At 39.3% G+C, this 17,983-nt stretch overlaps 1 protein-coding gene across 1 annotated transcript in view; it reads left to right on the top strand.

The window, feature by feature from the left end:
• The window catches only part of PLEKHM3 (pleckstrin homology domain containing, family M, member 3), a 205,490-nt gene that overhangs the window by 163,234 nt on the left and 24,273 nt on the right, over positions 1–17,983 (top strand). The window contains exon 6 of the mRNA XM_006889130.1: positions 7,390–7,547. Within this exon, the coding sequence (XP_006889192.1) occupies positions 7,390–7,547 (158 nt within the window). The remainder of the gene's footprint in view (positions 1–7,389; positions 7,548–17,983) is intronic.

Here is a 17,983-nt window from a genome sequence, read left to right as displayed (position 1 = left end):
CAGAGGGAAATGATCCTTGGTCAGTTAACAAAACATCCAGGAGCTGGAAGGGATAGGATACTTAAGATGATTATGAGACTCGGATTTTGCCCTCAAGTAGATCATATTCTTTTAGGTTGTTCCATGTAAAGTTGCTGTTATGAAAATGACCAAGTACCATCTGTTTTCTCTGTGCATCTTGTCATTGTAGAAACTAAACAACTATATGCTGAATAATAGCAAAGAGCAAGAAACCACATCAAATTCCAAGTTGACTTATGTGATGTAAAAAGGTTTCAGTAAAAAGGGGGACGCGCAAAGGGTCAGTGACAGCTGGCGAAGCCAAAGATGGCTTTCTTTCCACATGAGTTCCCAGGAGATCTGAGTCTTGCAGCCTCAGTGAAATAGGAATAAGTGTGAAGAGAAGAAGAGTGAATTGAGTAAATGAAATGGGTTAAGGCGTGTTCCGCGCCACTGGGGAAGAAGTTCCCTCACACAATAGAAGATACATACTGGGGAAAGGAAAGTGCCCGGGGAGCGGTAGTCGAGAAGCAGCTTCTGACACATTTGCATATGAGGCAAAATATAAGTTCCAGTCCTGCCCACTTTACCCTTAAGTCCAGTGTCTGGGACACTGCAACTCACTGAATTTTATGGAACAAATGACGGAAGAATTTTTTTAATCAATGATGAAATAACTCACTCAAAGTTTATGCAAAGAGATTACAATATGATGAAAGAGTTACCTAAAATGGATTAATTTGTATACTGAATGGCAATGAAATTAGGAGATTGTTTTATTAATCTAAGGAGTGGTAATGAGAGCATAGGGTAGGATTGGAAAAATAAACTTTTACTAGAAATATTTAAAAGAAAATCAACATGAACTCTGGAAATATGCTAAATTAAGAAAACCCATCACAAAAGACCATATACAATATGATTACATTTATAAGAAGTGACTGTAATAGGTAAATTGGTAAAGAAAATGCTAGGTTAATGGTTACATAGTCTTGAAGGATAAAGTGGGGACAGAAAGTGTGACTGCTAGTTGGGAAGTGGTATTTTTTTAATGTGATAAAAATGTGCTAAAATTGATGATTGCAAAATTGCATATAATAAGATTGTTAAATCCTGTACTTCAAATAGGAATAAATACATATTTATTGGTTATTTTATAATATATAATTATATCTCAACAAAACTATCATCAAAAGACTAAATAAAAACTATGGTGAATTACTGTAAAAATAGATGGATAGCTAGGAAGATGTGTATGAAAGTCAAATGGGAAGGAGAGAGAAGTGAGGGGGGCTCAGAGTACAGAAAGGAGAAATCACGGGGTCACAGGGTTTGTTGGGCAGAGGGAGAGGGTGAAAGAATTAGGAAAGATCCAGTGGGGACCAGAAAAGATAAGGTGATAGTGGGCATAGATCAGTTGGAATTAATTTCATAAAATACAGTGTGTGGAAATGACCGTGTGAAATACAGTGTGAGTGAGGGAATGAGTGAAAGACAATATATACAAATTTTGTATGCAAACCACTATTTTTGAAAAAGCTATGGTGAAATTATTGTTGTTATGTGCCCTCACTTTGGAAGCCACTCATAACTGACTTGCTAGCAGGTTTTCAGAAGCTGCAAATTGCATGGAAGGAGATTACCCATCTTTCTTCCATGGAGAAGCTGGTGGATCCAAATCACCTGCCTTTGGTTGGCAGAACAGCTCTTACCACTAACCACCAGAGGGTCTCCTATAATGATTACAGCCTAGGAAATCCTGTAGGAGTTCTGATCCGACTCATAGCGACCCTATGTACAACAGCCCTAAACTCTGCTCTGTCCTGTGCCAATCGCACTGTCTCTGACACTCCCATCCCAATTACCCCAGTCACTGAATCAATCCACCTCATAGAGGGCCTTCCCCTCCTGCGCTGTCCCTCTACCCTCCCAAGCATGATGACCCTCTCCAAGGACCGGTCCCTCCTTACAACATGTCCGAAGTATGTTAGACAGAGCCTCAGAATCCTTGCTTCCTGGGAGCTGCCTGGTTTAACCCTTTCCAGGTTGAAAATGTTTGTTTTCCTAGCAGTCCATGGTACCCTCAATACTCTTCTCCAGCACCACAGCTCAAAGGCATCAATTCTCCTTCTATCCTCCTTAGTCATTGTCCAGCTTTCTGATGCATGACAAGTGATTGCAAAGACCATGGCCTGTGTCAGATGCACCTTAGTTTCCAGAGAGACACCATTGCTCTTCAGGACTTTGGCGAGGTCCCTAACAGCAGACTTTCCCATAGCAATATGTCTTCTAATTTCCTGGCTGCTGGTACCAAGAGTGTTGACAGTGGAGCCAAGCAAACTAAAGCTGTGAACAATCTCAATCTCTTCATCATCCATCCTGATGCTGCCAATTGGTCCAATGGTGAGAATCTTTGTCTTCTTGACATTGAACCTCAATCCATATTGGAGGCTGCAGTCCTTGACCCTCTGCAGCAAGAGCTCCAGGTCCTCCTCAGTTTCAGCAAGCAGGGTGTGTCATCTGCATAACGCATATTGTTGATGAATCTTCCACTAATCCTGACACCACACTTCTCCTTATAGAGCCCAGCCTCCCGGATAATCTGTTCTTCATACAGGTTGAAAAGGTATGGAGACAGGCATACGCCCTTCCCAATTTTGAACCATGCAGTGTTTCCTTGCTCTGTTCTGACAACTGCCTCTTGGTCCAAGTATAGGTTTCACATTAGCAAGATCAAGTGTTCTGGGACTCCCATGCTTTTCAGAGTCAACCACAGTTTGTTATAATCCACACAGTCAAATGCCTTTGCATAGTCAATGAAACACAGTTAGACATTCCTCTGGTATTCCCTGCTTTCAGCTAAGATCCATCTGACATTAGCTACAGTATCCCTAGTACCACGACCCCTTCTAAACCCAGTCTGAACTTCTGGCTGTTTTCTGCTGATGTGCTGTTCCAGTTGTTTTTGGATAATCTTCAGTAGAATTTTGCTTGCATGTGAAATCAATATTGTTCTATAGTATCCACATTCTGTTGCATCATCCTTCTTTGGGATGGGAACAAATATAGATCAGTTGGCCAAGTGGTTGTTTTCCAGATTTCTTGGCACAACTTGGTGAGCACGTCCAGGGCAGCATCTATTAGCTGAAATATGTCAATTGATATACCATCTATTCCTGGGGCCTTATTTTTTGCTGTTTCTTTCAAAGCAGCCTGAACTTCTTCCTTCATCACCATAGGCTCTTGCTCATATGTTGTTTCATGAAATTCTTCTGTGTCTGCCAATTCCTTTTGATACAGTGACTCAGTATATTCTTTCCATCTTCTTTTAATACTTCCTGGATCAATTAGTATTCTTCCTAAAGCATCCTTAATTATAGCAACTCGAGTTCCATCCATATTCTCAGTGAAATAACATAAATGCCTTTAACACTATTATTACTTAACATTGTTTTAGAAGTACTGAATGATACAATAAACAAAAGGGGTAAATATTAGAAAGGAAGGGATAAGGAAATATTTTCAGAAAACCCAAAAGAGTTACATAAAAAGTATAAGCATTTATATGAGTCCAATAGTATGTTCAAATGTAGGATATATGCATAATTGTAATTCTTTTCTGCTATGCCAGCTATTGCTAATAAGAAACCTTACCTGAAAGCTTAACTTTGAAAAAAACCTAAATAAATGTAAATGACATATACAAAAAGAGGGAAATCACATTTTCATTAAGCAATTATAAAAGATTTAATAATACAGAGAAATGTATTGTGTCCTTGTAGAATTAATTCTAAATAGGACTAAATATGTATTGATGGCAGTGTAATTCTGTAAAATACTTTAAGAGCCTTCACAATGCTCCCTGTCTCCTAGGTAGAGGGAACTTTATGCTCAAATGCTGCTGGTTTTATCTTTTAGACCCTACATGATAGCTTTTATTTCCTTCTTGAGATTTCTCATCTCCAGTTTCTTCAGCCTTTATTCATTCACCTGTTCTAAATTCCAGTTGTTTTTTCCTAAATATATTCTAGTTTGTTGGTGTTTCTCTTTAATTGTTTAGGGTAGAGTGAAATAAGGAAAGCCAAGTTCAGCTGCATTATTGTTACCACAGTTTAGAAATAACTGTGTGACACATTGGGAAGTGTTTACTGGTGGTTGGGTATATGATTTGGCAGTGGTTCTTTCTTAGAAAGTTTGCATCTTGTGTTGGTATTAGGGGCATGCTTTGCTGGGGTTTATTGGGTTTTTTCCCCCCTGAAAGTATATAAATAGTCTATCTATGGTTTTCTAAAGATAAGTAATGTAGGAAACAGTAAGTTAAGGATGGTGAGAAAATTGACTCAAGATAATTTCTGTCCCATTTCTAAAGAAAAGAATTCTACTCTTACAAAACTTTAAGCTTCATTTTTCTGTTCACATTTTGCATTTTATTGCAAAAGTATACACATTTATTATGGAAAAATGGAAGAAGTATATATGTAGAATGAAAGACTGGCTTCTTCAGCTTTCTCCCCCCTTACTCCACTCAACACTGCTGTGTTTCTTTTTTAAGCATCATAGGATTACCCCATGATATTTTAAATACTAATTGAATTTTTATCTCCAGTATTAATGTATGTCGTTGTTATTGTTATGTGCCATCAAGTCACCTGTGACCCGTAGTGACCCTATGTACAGGAGCTCTGAAGCCTGCCCTGTCTTGAGCCAGTCTCACTGATTCCAACACACCCATCCTAATTGCCCCAGTTACTGTATCAATCTATCTCATCCAACATCTTCCTCTCTTACACTGTCCTTGAACCCTTCTGAGTATGATGTCCTTCTCCAAGGACTGGTCCCTCATGGCCATGTGACCAAAGTATGTGAGATGGAGCTTCAAAATCCTAGCCTCCAAGGAGAAACTCAGTTTCACCCTCTCCAAGACAGATCTATTTGTTTTCCTGGTGTTCCATGGTATGTTCAAGACTCTTCTCCAGCACCACAATTCAAAGGCATCCATTCTTTTGTCAACCTTTGTCATTGTCCAGCTCTCTAATCCTTAACAAGTAATTGCAAAGCCTAGATAGGCACACCTTAGTCTCTAGATTGACGTAATTGCTTTTCAGTACTCTGGAAAGGTCCCTAACAGCAGATTTTCCAAGTGCAATTCGTCTTTTGATTTCCTGACTATGAGTGTTAATGTTGATTGTGGAACCAAGCAAGCTGTAATTGTTAACAACCTCTTCTCCATCTATCATGGTGCTGCCAGTTGGCCCAGCGGTGAGAATCTTTGTCTTCTTGATGTTCAGCTTCAATCCATATTGAAGACTACAGTTGACCTTTCACAGCAAGTACTTCAGGTCCTCTTCAGTTTCAGCAAGCAAGGTTGTGTCATCTGCGTAACATAGATTGTTGATGAGTCTTCCTCTAATCCTGATGCCACATTCCTCCTCATAAAGCCCTGCTTCCTGAATGATGTTCTGCTTATACATTGAAAAAGTATGGAGATAGGACCCCTGACATACTCCTATTCAGATTAATGTATAACTGTAATTTATTTTGGAACACATGATTATATTCTTTGTAGTATTTCATTTTTTTCTTATCTGTTACTACTATTTAATCATTGAAGTGTTGTAATTTCTCTTTAAAAGATGGTTAGCTACTACTTTTCTATGAGATTTTTATGTTAATGTTTGCAGGAAAGTATCCAGTTACCTCCAACATAAAATTAATTTGTCCTTTTTTAGAAAATCAAAATTAGCATGCATTAATCTCAATGAGATAAAGTCCAATTTTGTCTTACTTGTATGTAAACTATTGAAGTGATTCAGACCCATACAGTGTTAATTGAGAAGAAATTTGACCAATAATGGGTTCAAATTACATGGATGTTCTCAGACCCAATAGGTGACAAATATGTAAGTCAAGCAGATGCAAGACACCAAGTTCTAGTGAGAATGATGGTCATTGGAGGAGACGGCTTATTGGAGCAAGCACCCTGTCATTGTGGTAGAATTCAGGCCTCATTTTTCAATATCTCTTCTATTTTCCAAACGAAGCCAAAAATCTGGAATTGCATATGGAATCACCCAATCTTTAAGTAAAAAAACACAAAACCCAAAAATACATTATCATCAACTGAGAACCAACTCATAGCTGACCCTTCAGTGGGTTTCCTTGGCTGCAAATAGTATAAGAAGACAAAGTCCATCTTTCTCCAGTAGAACCACTGATGGATTTGAACCACCAGAGAAGTATCACTTCTGGGTTAGCATTGCAACTCCCTATGGACTATGCCATCAGCTATATTTTTAAAAATTGTGTAAGTTTTAAAAACTATCTTGAGTATGGAGTGAAAACTACCAATTTATTAACCTTTTCTATTCTATTTTATAGTGGGGGGAGATTTCTACATTTGCTGTGTGTGTTTTTTGGGGATATGATTTTAAAAAAAAAAAAGCACAATTTGTCAGAGAAAATGTGTCATTGAGTTTATAGCGTACAACTCTGTGTTAATATTTACCCTTATGTTTTGAATCCAGTTCGGGAAATCCACAGCACTCCCATATACCATGTCATAACTGTGGATGAACTTGGTCTTGGAAAGTAGTCTATAAATATGATAATACAAATGTGTTTTTCTTAAGCCATGTTTACATGTATCAGTATACATACAAAGCTACACATTACACTCATTTAGTTTAAATTTTCCTATGCAGTATCATCATTACTCAGTTACAGAGATGTTTGGAATTGCAGGGTTTCACTGACAGCACTACAACAATCACATGCTACAAACTCACTGTTTTTGTTACTGCTGCTGTTTTAAAATAATCACTGATTTTGTCAAATTTTCTGGTATTTAAGTTTTAATGTTTTGAGAATTAGTAATTGTGAACCTGTATCAATAACCTCTTTAAGAGTAAGGTCATGATTAAAGGAAGAAGAGCAAAAATGAAAAATACTTCCACTCATTCATTCAGTGTAGAAAGGTTTTAAAAAACAATTTTGTTATAATGTTCACATAACCTAAGAAATACTGCATTTAAGATCTCTACAAGTCTATCACGTTTTATTCTGTGATTAACATGGGTAATAACCATTGGCAAGCATTCTGTCTGGTCTGTACCCAGGAGGTCTGTGGAGAGGGTGACACCATCAGTTACCACACTGGCTGACACCACCCCTCCTCATGCCACTGTCAGCATCTTCATTTTCTAACCTCCAGTGGTTTAAACCAGAGTTCTTTCAGGCTAAAATACTCTATCTTCCTTTCTCCGAGTTGCTGAGAAATTGTAATTAGAGGTTTTCCTGTTGTGTAAAGGAAAGGAATTCCAGTCCTCCTTGCATCTGCAAGATCGCTGTTTTCAATGAATTTACTTCCATGTCCCATTTCTCTTCCTGCAGGTAATAGAAGGGAAGCTGGCTCCATTCTTGGGCAAAGTCATTAAATTTGCCACCTCACACGTGTACAGCTGCAGTCTGTGTAGCCAGAAGGGATTCATCTGCGAAATCTGTAACAATGGAGAGATTCTCTACCCTTTTGAGGACATTTCAACAAGCAGGTACAGAATACCTTGTCTCATAAAAGAATACCTGAGTATGTCACATGCTGTGTTATTTGGCAAAAGACAGGCCAACTTTTAGTCAGGTACTAGATCTCTGTCTCTTGGACTGAATCAGATATCCATTATGCTTGAAGAACAGTTTGTACCTGATGGATTCTTATCTTTAATTCCAACCTTTACCTCACCATCTTTTCCCTAAATGAAATAGAGTTGAAAAGAAACATAGCTTCGCTCCGACTTTTTAGGTAACAGGGTTCAAATTCCTTTTTAGAATGAAGACTGAGGGAGAAGAATCTTGACAACCTTTTCAGGGCCATGTGTAAGACAATGGGAAGTGACAGTCACAGAGGAGGGCCAAAATTAGATAGGTCTCTAAGAATGAAACTAGATGACACTGGTGAACAGCTGGTGGCTCACCACATGTCCATCTCCACAGAAGTACTGCCGTGTAGTGATGAAAGTTTTAGGACCCAAAGGAGAGAAAAGTGGGCATTTATGTGGGATGATTCTTCTAACCGATGTGATATTTGGGCATCATCGCATCCATTGATTGATGGGTCACTTCCCCCCACCCCACCCCATTAACATCAGAGCAGGATTTTTACTGTTGTTTTTCTTGAATCACAAAATGATACATATCACTTTTCCTTTCATCCCAAAAGCATAATAGGAATAGCCACTGTTTGGGCAAGTGTCCACTGGTTTCTTTGGGCATGAATGGCATGGCTCCTTTCCCACCATGCAGGCCTCACTTACGCTGTGGTTCAGAACAGAAGGTGAGGCATGCAGCCAGACAGGGTTGAAACACATGTAGGGTAGAGCTAGGATTTACATGTTGACTCAGCCATTATGATCTCTTCTTAAACCCAAAGACTGTTTGTCATCATTCAAAAACTTGGATTGGCCACCGACATATAAACTCACACACACACACACACACATAGTCTCCCATTGTCTTAAGGTACTTGATGCATATTATAGCATTTTAGGCACACTTCTTCAAAATGCCTCCCACACAAAAACCTGTACATGAATGTTTGTAGTGTATATATACAGTATTTATAGCCATGAGAATGGTAATGTATTATGTGTATGCAACAGGATATTGTTCAGCCATTAAAGGGGGGGGAATACTGATACATTCTAAGGAATCTTATTAGCACAGTGTATGACGTGCCAGACTGCTAACCATAAGGTCAGCAATTCAAATCCACCTGCGGCACCATGGGAGAAAGATGAGCCACCCCTTCTTAGAAAGATTTCTGTCCTTGAAAGCCCAATGGGAGGTCACAATGAGTTGACACCAACTTGATGGCAATGTGTTTGAGGTTTTGTTTTGGTTTTTGAGATACATACTACAATGTGGATGAACCTTGGCATAAGCATGCAAAGTGAAAGAAGCAGCACACATGAGACCATACCTTGTATGATTCTGTTTATACCAGAGTCCCAGGAGAGACAAATCCACAATGAGAGAAAGTGGATTCATGGCTGAGAGAGACCTAGGGGAGGGATGAGAAAGGAGGAACTAAACAAGTTTCAGGGTTTTTTAGTGGTAAAAAGTGTCTGGGAGTGAATTGTGCAATCGGCAGCATGATCTTGAGAATTCACCAAAATCGTTGAATTTTATATATTAAGATACTGAATCCGGCTGTATGTAGATTATATAGCAGTAACATAAATTTTAGTGAAAAAGCTTTCGTTTTAAAAATACATCTGAGTAAATCATTTGCTGTGTCACAAAACAACCTCATTCAATTTCTTGTTGTTATTAGGTGCTATTGCATCAAGTACAACTCAGTGTGACACTGTGAACAACATATCTGAGCCCTGTCCTATCCTGTGCCATCCTCACTATGATTGGCATAGTGGAGGTTTTTTAGCCATTACAGTTAGCCCCCTCTGATCTCCAGCTACCTTAGCTGCAGACACATGGTCTTGAAAATCATCAACACCTGTGGGACTAGGATAAGAGAATGTGCTTCCCAAGCTGGGCAACAAGACATGAGGCAAGCAAGACTTGGGGTGAGCAAGGTTTGTAGTGGCAAGACTTGAGGGAGACTGGAGTGAGTCTCTAGTGATGGTGGTGGAGAGACTGTGGCACTGGTGGAGAGAAACTGTGACAAGGTGTGACCTGGGGCTTCTTGCTTTCTGCTGGCAACAGTTAAAGGTTTTAGCTGTTCTTTTGTGGATGCTTGAAGGAGAAGACTTATAACTGCTTTGAGGCAAACCTTATTGGATGATTTGGATTTGACTGCTGCACTGAAACCAGAGCCTGAACTAATCAAGGAATTTGTGCCTTGGAACTTGGGCTAAAACCTGGACTTGTTTTGGGTGATATTCTTTGCCTTCTCCATTCTCCAACTTACTTCCCTAGTAAACTCTATTCTCAGTACCACAACTGTGAGTCTGTGAGTCAGCAAAGAATAAATGAACCTCCCATTCTTGGTGTGGCTCTAGGGCACCATGGAGCTGGGCTATGGGCTCTTTATCTGCTTTCTGCCTGGGGCAGTGCTGTTTTTTCTCACTCTGGCCCTTTCAGAGAGATGCTCATGGCCCTGTGCCCCCATGTCCCATGTTCTCCTCTTTAGACACTATTTTAAGAAATAATAAATTTATGTCAATCTTTCACAAACTTCAAAAATGGAAGAGGAGAGAGTACTTCTCAACTCACTATATTAAATCAGTATTAAACATATCCTAAACCAGATAAAAATATTACAAGAAACCTACAAATTAGTATCTTTCATAAGCAAAGACATCAAAACTTTTTAAAAAACATTAACAAACCAAATTCAGCCACATAATAAAGACATCATATATCCTGACCAAGTGGAATTTATTCTGGAAAAGCAAGATTGGTTTAATACCCCAAATCAATTCATTTATATAAATTAATGAAACAAAAGACCCAACTAAACAATTATCTAAATAGACTTACAAAAAAAGCATTTGACAAATTATCCAATAGCCACACATTTTAAAAAAAAATCTTCATGGACTAAAAATAGAAGGAAACTTACTCATCTTGATAGAGGGCATTTGTAAGAAATCTGCCGCTAATACCACACTTAATGGTAAGCTAAATGCTTTCACTGTTAAAGCCAAGAGCATGGCAGGCATGCCTGTTTTTGCCACTTTTATTTAACACTGTAGAGCATCTAACCTGTAAAGACAGAAAGAGACACAGAGAAATCAAAGGCACTCAGATTAGAAAGGAAAAGCAAAGCTGTCTTTAATCACATGTGACAGTCTTCTGTGTAGAAAAGTCCACGTCGTCTACATGTACACACACACATGCGCACATGGGAACATACATAACACAGATGGAGACTAAAGGCTCTGGCACCAATAGCTACAAAAAGCATTAAATGCAGACCAGATCCTAGACAGTTTAACATAAAACCTCAAACTAGAAAACATACCATCTCAGGTCTTATTACTTGATATTTCATGTCTGGTTTTCAACAATTACAAGGTATGTTAAGATTAAGAAACACATAGTCTGAAGAGACAAAGCAATCGTGAGAACCAGGTTCTGAGTTGTGACCCAGGTTCTGGAATTATTAGACAGGAAATTTAAAGTAACTGTGATTCATATGACATAGACTTAGAGAAGATCCAGCAGGATAATACAAAAAATATTCACCTGGCATATTGTATTCAAATTGCAGAAGGCCATCAGTTAACTGAAAAATTAACTCAAAATGGCTCTTGGGCCTAAATGTAGAATAATGTTGTTATGTGTCGTCGAGTCACCTGCGACTCATAGTGACCCTGTGTACCACAGTCCTAACCCCTGCTCCATCCTGTGCCAGTCTTATTGTCTCTGACACACCTACCCCCATTACTAAGAATAAAAATTTCTAGAAGATAACATAAGATAAAATCTAGGTGACTTTTGGACTTGATGATAAGAGTTTATTTGGGTGTTTAAATTATGGTAAAATATATTTAGTATTAAGTTTTCCATGTTAGACATAATTAAGCATATAATTCATTGACATTAATTACATTGACAGTGTGTACAACTATCATCACCATCTGTTTACAAAACTGGGTAGCATCTTAGACAGAAACTCTGTACTTGTTAAATAGTCATTCCCCCTTTCTTCATCCCCTAGCCTCTGATAACCTCTGATCTACTCTATGTATAACTGTATATTGTAGATATTTCAGGTGAATTGACTTATATTTGTTCTTTTGTGTCTGGCTTATTTCACTTAGCATGATATTGTCAAGGTTTATTCATGTTGTAGCATATATTAAATTTCTTTCCTTTTTATGGTTGAATGATAATCTATTATGCGTATCGATCACATTTTGTTTGTCCATCTTTTGATAGACACTTTGCTGTTTTAAAAATTTGGCTATTGTGAATAATGTTTCAGTGAATATGAATGTTCAGTTATCAGAATGCCTGCTCACAATTATTTGGGACGTATACCTAGGAGTGGTGGTACCAGAAGTACCAAGATAGAAAAAGAAAATAAATTAGACTTTATTAATACTTAAAATTTCTGTCACATAAAAGTTACTAAGATAATGAAAGAAAAGTCACAGATTTTTTTATATTTCTAGTAAAGGATTTGTATCCAAAATATACAAATAAGAAATTAACAATAATAAATCAAGCAAACTAACTAAAAATGGGCAAAAAAGGTATTAATAGACACATCACCACAGAAGATGTACAAATGTCAAGTGGCCATATGAGCCTATGACCAACATCATATGTCATTAGGGAATTCCAAATGAAAACAAGATACTACTGCACACTTACTTGGCAACCTGTTGCCATTGCTTCCATTCCAATGCGTGGCAACCCTGTAGAACCACATGCGATTGTCAGCACTGTAATCTCTATGGAAGCAGACAGCTATAGCTTTCTCCCACAAAATACTTGACAGATTCAAATCACAGACCTTTAAGACTTTTATACACATACTAAATTTTTTCTCATTCCAAGGAAAGGTGACCAACAGAGTGTGGAAATTATTGAACAACATATGATTAATATCAAATTCAGCTGAAAATTATCCAAAAATGACTGGCCAATCAATAGAGAACTACCAGAAGCACAGACTGGGTTTAGAAAAGGCCGTGGTATGAAGGATATTATAGCTGATGTTAGATGGATCTTGGCTGAGAGCAGAGAATACCAGAGGAATGTCTATCTGTGTTTCATTGACTATGCAAAAGCATTTGACTGTGTGGATCATAACAAACTGTGGCTGACTCTGAGAAGAATGGGAATCTCAGAACACTTGATCATGCTTATGCAAAACCTATACTGGGACAAGGAGATAATCCTCAAAATAGAGCAAGGAAACACTGCATGGTTCAAAATTGGGAAGGGTGTACACCAGGGATATGTCCTATTTCCATACCTTTTCCACCTGTATGCGGAACAGATATCTGGGAGGCTGGGCTCTGTGAGGATAAGTGTGGCATCAGGATTGGAGGAAGATTCATCAACAATCTCTGTTATGCAGATGGCACAACCCTACTTGCTGAAACTGAGGAGGACCTGAAGTACTTGCTGCAGAAGGTCAAGGACTGCAGCCTTCAATACTGATTGAGGCTCAATATCAAGAAGACAAAGATTCTCACCACTGGGCCAATTGGCAGCATCGTGATAGATGGTGAATAGATTGAGATTGTTAACAGCTTCAGTTTGCTTGGCTCCACAATCAACACTCTTGGTACCAGCAGCCAGTAAATGAAAAGATGAATTAAACTGGGAAAGTCTGCAGTCAGAGACCTCTCCAAAGTACTGAAGAGCAATGATGTCAGTCTGGAGACTAAGACGTGCCTGATCCAGACCATAGTCTTTGCAGTTACTTGCTATCTGTCAGAAAGCTGGACAATGATTAGGGATGATAAGGAGAATTGATGCCTTTGAGCTGTGGTGCTGGAGAAGAGTATTGAATATAATACCATGGACTGCTAGGAGAATGAACAGATTCTTCCTAGAGAATGTGAAACCAGGCTGCTCTTTGGAGGCAAGAATGCTGAAGCTTCTTCTGACATACTTTGGACATGTTGCAAGTAGGGACCACTCCTTGTAGAAATACATCATGCTTAGGAGGGTGGAGAGACAATGCAGGAGAGGAAGACCCTCAATGAGATGGATTGACTCTGTGACTAGGGTAATAGGGGAAGGTGTGTCAGAGACAATAAGATTGACACAGGATAGCAGGGTTTGGGGCTGTTGTACATGGGTCACTGTGAGTTGCAGGCAACTCAATGGCACATAACAACAAAATGCCTGAAATACTTTTGACAAGCTGACAATACCAAATGCTGGCAGAAATGGAGAGCAGTTCATTCATGGCAGGGTGCAAAATTATGCAACCACTTTGGAAAACCATTTGGCAGTTTTTCACAAAGTCAAACAGTCTCACCATATGACCCACTATTTGCACTCCTAGGTGTTGACTCAATTGAGTTGAAAATTATATTCTCACAAAAACCTGCACACAAATGTTTATAGCAGCTCTGTTCATCACTGCTTAAAAAAACAAGACACAACACAGATGTTCTTTTTTAAAAAAATTTTAGTGTGTGTATCTGTACCGTCAAATCAGATCCAGTCCAGTACAGGAAGAGATTGCACCTCCTTCTCCAGCAAAGCGTTTGGTGGATTCAAACCGTGTACCTCTGAGAGTTCAGTGCAGTTTCTTGCCACTAAGCCACAACACAGATGTTCTTTAGTGGGTGAATAGACACTCAGTAAAATGTTACCCAGTGATAAAAAGAAATGAGCAACCAAGTTATACAATGACAAGGAGGAACCTTAAATGTATGTCACTAAGTGGTACCAAGGGAGCACTGGTGGCTTAGTGGCACGGAATTGCACTGCCAATACAAAGGTAGGAGGTTTGAATCCACCAGCTGTTCCACAAGAGAACGGTGGGCAGTCTCTTGTGGTACAATTTACTGTCTCTGAAAAGTCATTGGAGGGTCAGCTATGATTCAGTTCCGACTCGATGGTCCAGAGCAGCAACAAGAAGGAAAGTAGCCAGTGTGGAAAGGCTGGATACTCTTAGATCCACGCACACTCCCCATAACCCCCCACTATGTCATAGAGCAGCAACAACAAGGAAAGTAGCCAGTGTGGAAAGGCTGGATACTCTTAGATCCACGCACACTCCCCATAACCCCCCACTATGTCATAGAGCAGCAACAACAAGGAAAGTAGCCAGTGTGGAAAGGCTGGATACTCTTAGATCCACGCACACTCCCCATAACCCCCCACTATGTCATATTCTGGAAAAGACGATACTGTCAGTCAGTAGATGCCAAGGGTTCAGGAGGTGGGAAGGCAAGATGGACAGTTGAAGCACAGGATTTTCAGGGCAGTGAAATGACTCTGTGGTATTATAATGGGCACAGGTGACTTCAGCATCTGTCAGACACTATAGGATCACGTAACACAAAAAGAATGAGCCCTGGTGTGAACTGTAGGCGTCAGTGAATAACAGTGAATCAGTGTTGGTTCATTGATGAGCAAGTGTCCCACACTAGTGCAAAATGTTAATAATAGAGAAAACTTTATGAATGGGAAGCAGGGTATATGAGGATTTCTGCACTATCTGCTTAATTTTTCTGTAAATCTACAACTGTCCTGGAAAATAAGGTCTATTAATTAAAATTTTCCACTTGATCTAACTGAAGAATTGAATCCAAGATCAAAGCTGAGCCCATAATTTTTAGTAAATTTTATTCATTAGAGGAATTTCAGCTTTATAGACTCAACCATTTCTCCATGGAGCCCCGGTCCCTTTCAGTGAAGAGCGAGCCATGTGCAGAATGAGTTGAACACACGTTGTTAACATCCTCTGTCCCAAAACTCATCCCCGAAGGAGATCAGAGTTTTTCTCCTCTGGCTGCACATCAGAAGCTCCTGTGAGACTTGGTTTGGTTTTCTTTTTAATCCTCAGAGTCTATTTTCAGAGGGTCTACAGCTGATTTTGAGGCACAGCCAGAAGATGGGGTTCCTCCTCGAAGACAGCTAATCCTGGTCCGAGAACCAGTCTGGGTTCTTACAGGCAAATGAAGGCATTAGCACCTCGATGGGTTCACGAGGTCCTTTCCCAGCCCAAAAGAGTGCAGAGCGGTGTGGATCCTGTCTCTCTCTTGGTCAGCTGTGGCCCTCGAAGCTTGCACAGATGTCTGGGTCAGAAGGAGCTTTGATGTGGATGTCCTCAGAAACACTATGGTGATAACACTTTTTCAAGAATTCATTGAGCTTTCTCTTGGAGTTTGGTTTTCTGTTAAATCCTGGGGAAGTTTATACAAGTCTATGGGAAATTGCTCCCACACTATAGAGAGCTCTGGTGGCCTAGTGGTTAAGGCGTTGCAATGCCAACCCAAAAGGCAGATGATTCAGGACCACCAGCTGCTCCTCAGCAGAAAGATGGACAGTCTCCTCCAATGTATCCTACAGTCTCTGACAATGCACTAGAGGATCAGCTAGGAGCCAGTTCTGACTTGGCAGCAAAGAGGGGTTTTTTAAATGGGAAATGACTCCATGGTGGTACAGTGTGCAGGATATTCAACAACTAACCAAAAAGCTGGCAATTCGACTCCATTAGGTGTTGTTCCATTATTCCAAGATGAGAGTCTTCTTCCATAAGGATTTGCAGCCTCAGAAACTCAATGATGGAGAATTACTATGAGTCAGACCAACTGACCAGCAGTGGGTTTGGGAGAATGGAAATGTGTGGTGCTAACAATTAAGGACTTGACTACTAGCCAAGAAGCTGGTAGTTTGGACCCCTCAGAAAACCTTGAAGGACAAGACTAGTGACCACACCACAACAAGATAAAGGTGAATAATCCAATAGAAAAATGGGCACAGGATATGGACACTTCACCAAAGAAGACATTCAGATGGCCAACAAGCACATGAAGAAATGTTCAAAATCCCTAGCTCTAAGGGAGATGCAAATCAAAACAACTCTGAGATATCATCTCATCCCAGTCAGAATAGCAAAATTTAACAGAACAGCAAGCAACAAATGCTGGCGAAGTTGTAGAGAAACTGGAACCCTTATTCACTGTTGGTGGGAGTGTAAAATGGTGTAACCACTGTGGAAGGCAGTATGGCGCTTTCTCAAAAGGTTGCAAATAGAGATACCATTTGTCCCAGCAATTCCACTACTGGGAATATACCTCAAAGAGATCATAACTGACATCCAAGCAGATATATGTATGCACACCCATGTTTATTGCGGCTTTGTTCACAATAGCAAGGAGCTGGAAACAACCTAAGTGCCCATCAACAAATGAATGGATAGAGAAGCTGTGGTGTATTCACACAATGGAATACTACACTGCATTGAAAAACAAGGAACTCATGCAATATTATTCAAATGGTTGACTCTGGAGGACATTATGCTGAGTGAAGTATCTCCATCACAAAAGGACATATACTGCATCGTGCCACTATTGTAAAATAGGACTGGCCTTGGGGTTGGGGAGAGACTGAGAAAGATGATTTCGATAATGTATACTGCATTGAAACAGAGGAAGGAGAAAACTGTTTAAAAGGGCTATATGATTAGGTATTTTTGTTATGAAAGGAGTCCAGAGTGAAGGCTGCATAGTGACGTGGACCTGGGGGAGGGTTTGTAAAACAATTAAAGAATTTGTCTTTTACTTTTCCAAGAGGGTAGTGTACTAGGGGGGAGGGTTGGAAGAGGAGAAAAGTGCAACAATGAATGAATGGAAATCCAAAGTCTCTGTAAATTTTTACTGAAATTAATAATAAATTTTTTAAAAAAAGACTAGTGACCAGCTTCTGGAAGGTCACAACCTTGAAAGCCCATTGGAGCAATTCTACTGAGTTACTGATTCAAAACATGTCAGTATATTGAATAAATAAAGGTGATACATTTTAATAGTGAGGGAAATTATGAATATCTATATGTAACTGAAATCTGTATAGATCAAATATGATCAAGGATTTGTCTGAAATTGGTAGATGTCAGAAGGAGGGAGAACAAATATAGGAAAGACTGGTCATGAGTTAATTAATAGTTCTTGAAACTGAATGATAGGTCTAACCCACTGACAATGAGTCAACCGTGACCCTCCCTCAGGATTCCAGGCCGATGAATCTTAAGAAGAAGAGATTGCTCATGCTTCTCCCTCAGAGCAGATGGAAGATTTGAACTATCAGCCTCTTGGTCAGCAGTGCAGCATGCTATAGACTAAACCACCAGAGCTCCTTGAATGATGGATACACAAGGGTGTATAACACTATAATAGTATTCTATTCTCTCTGCTTTTAATATGTTTGAATTTTTTCATGATAAAAAAAATGTTTAAAAATAAGTTTATAAAATCTTAGAACTGAGAGATTTGGTAAGTTCATTACTACACATTCTCAGCCATTTTGCTAAATTGTGTCCCCTCAAATATAC

Source organism: Elephantulus edwardii, unplaced genomic scaffold, assembly GCF_000299155.1.
Source record: "Elephantulus edwardii isolate Elephantulus edwardi_28Jun2011 unplaced genomic scaffold, EleEdw1.0 scaffold00075, whole genome shotgun sequence".
Taxonomy (NCBI): domain Eukaryota; kingdom Metazoa; phylum Chordata; class Mammalia; order Macroscelidea; family Macroscelididae; genus Elephantulus; species Elephantulus edwardii.
Note: the sequence above shows the minus strand (reverse complement) of the source record. Positions and strands in the feature narration are given on the sequence as shown.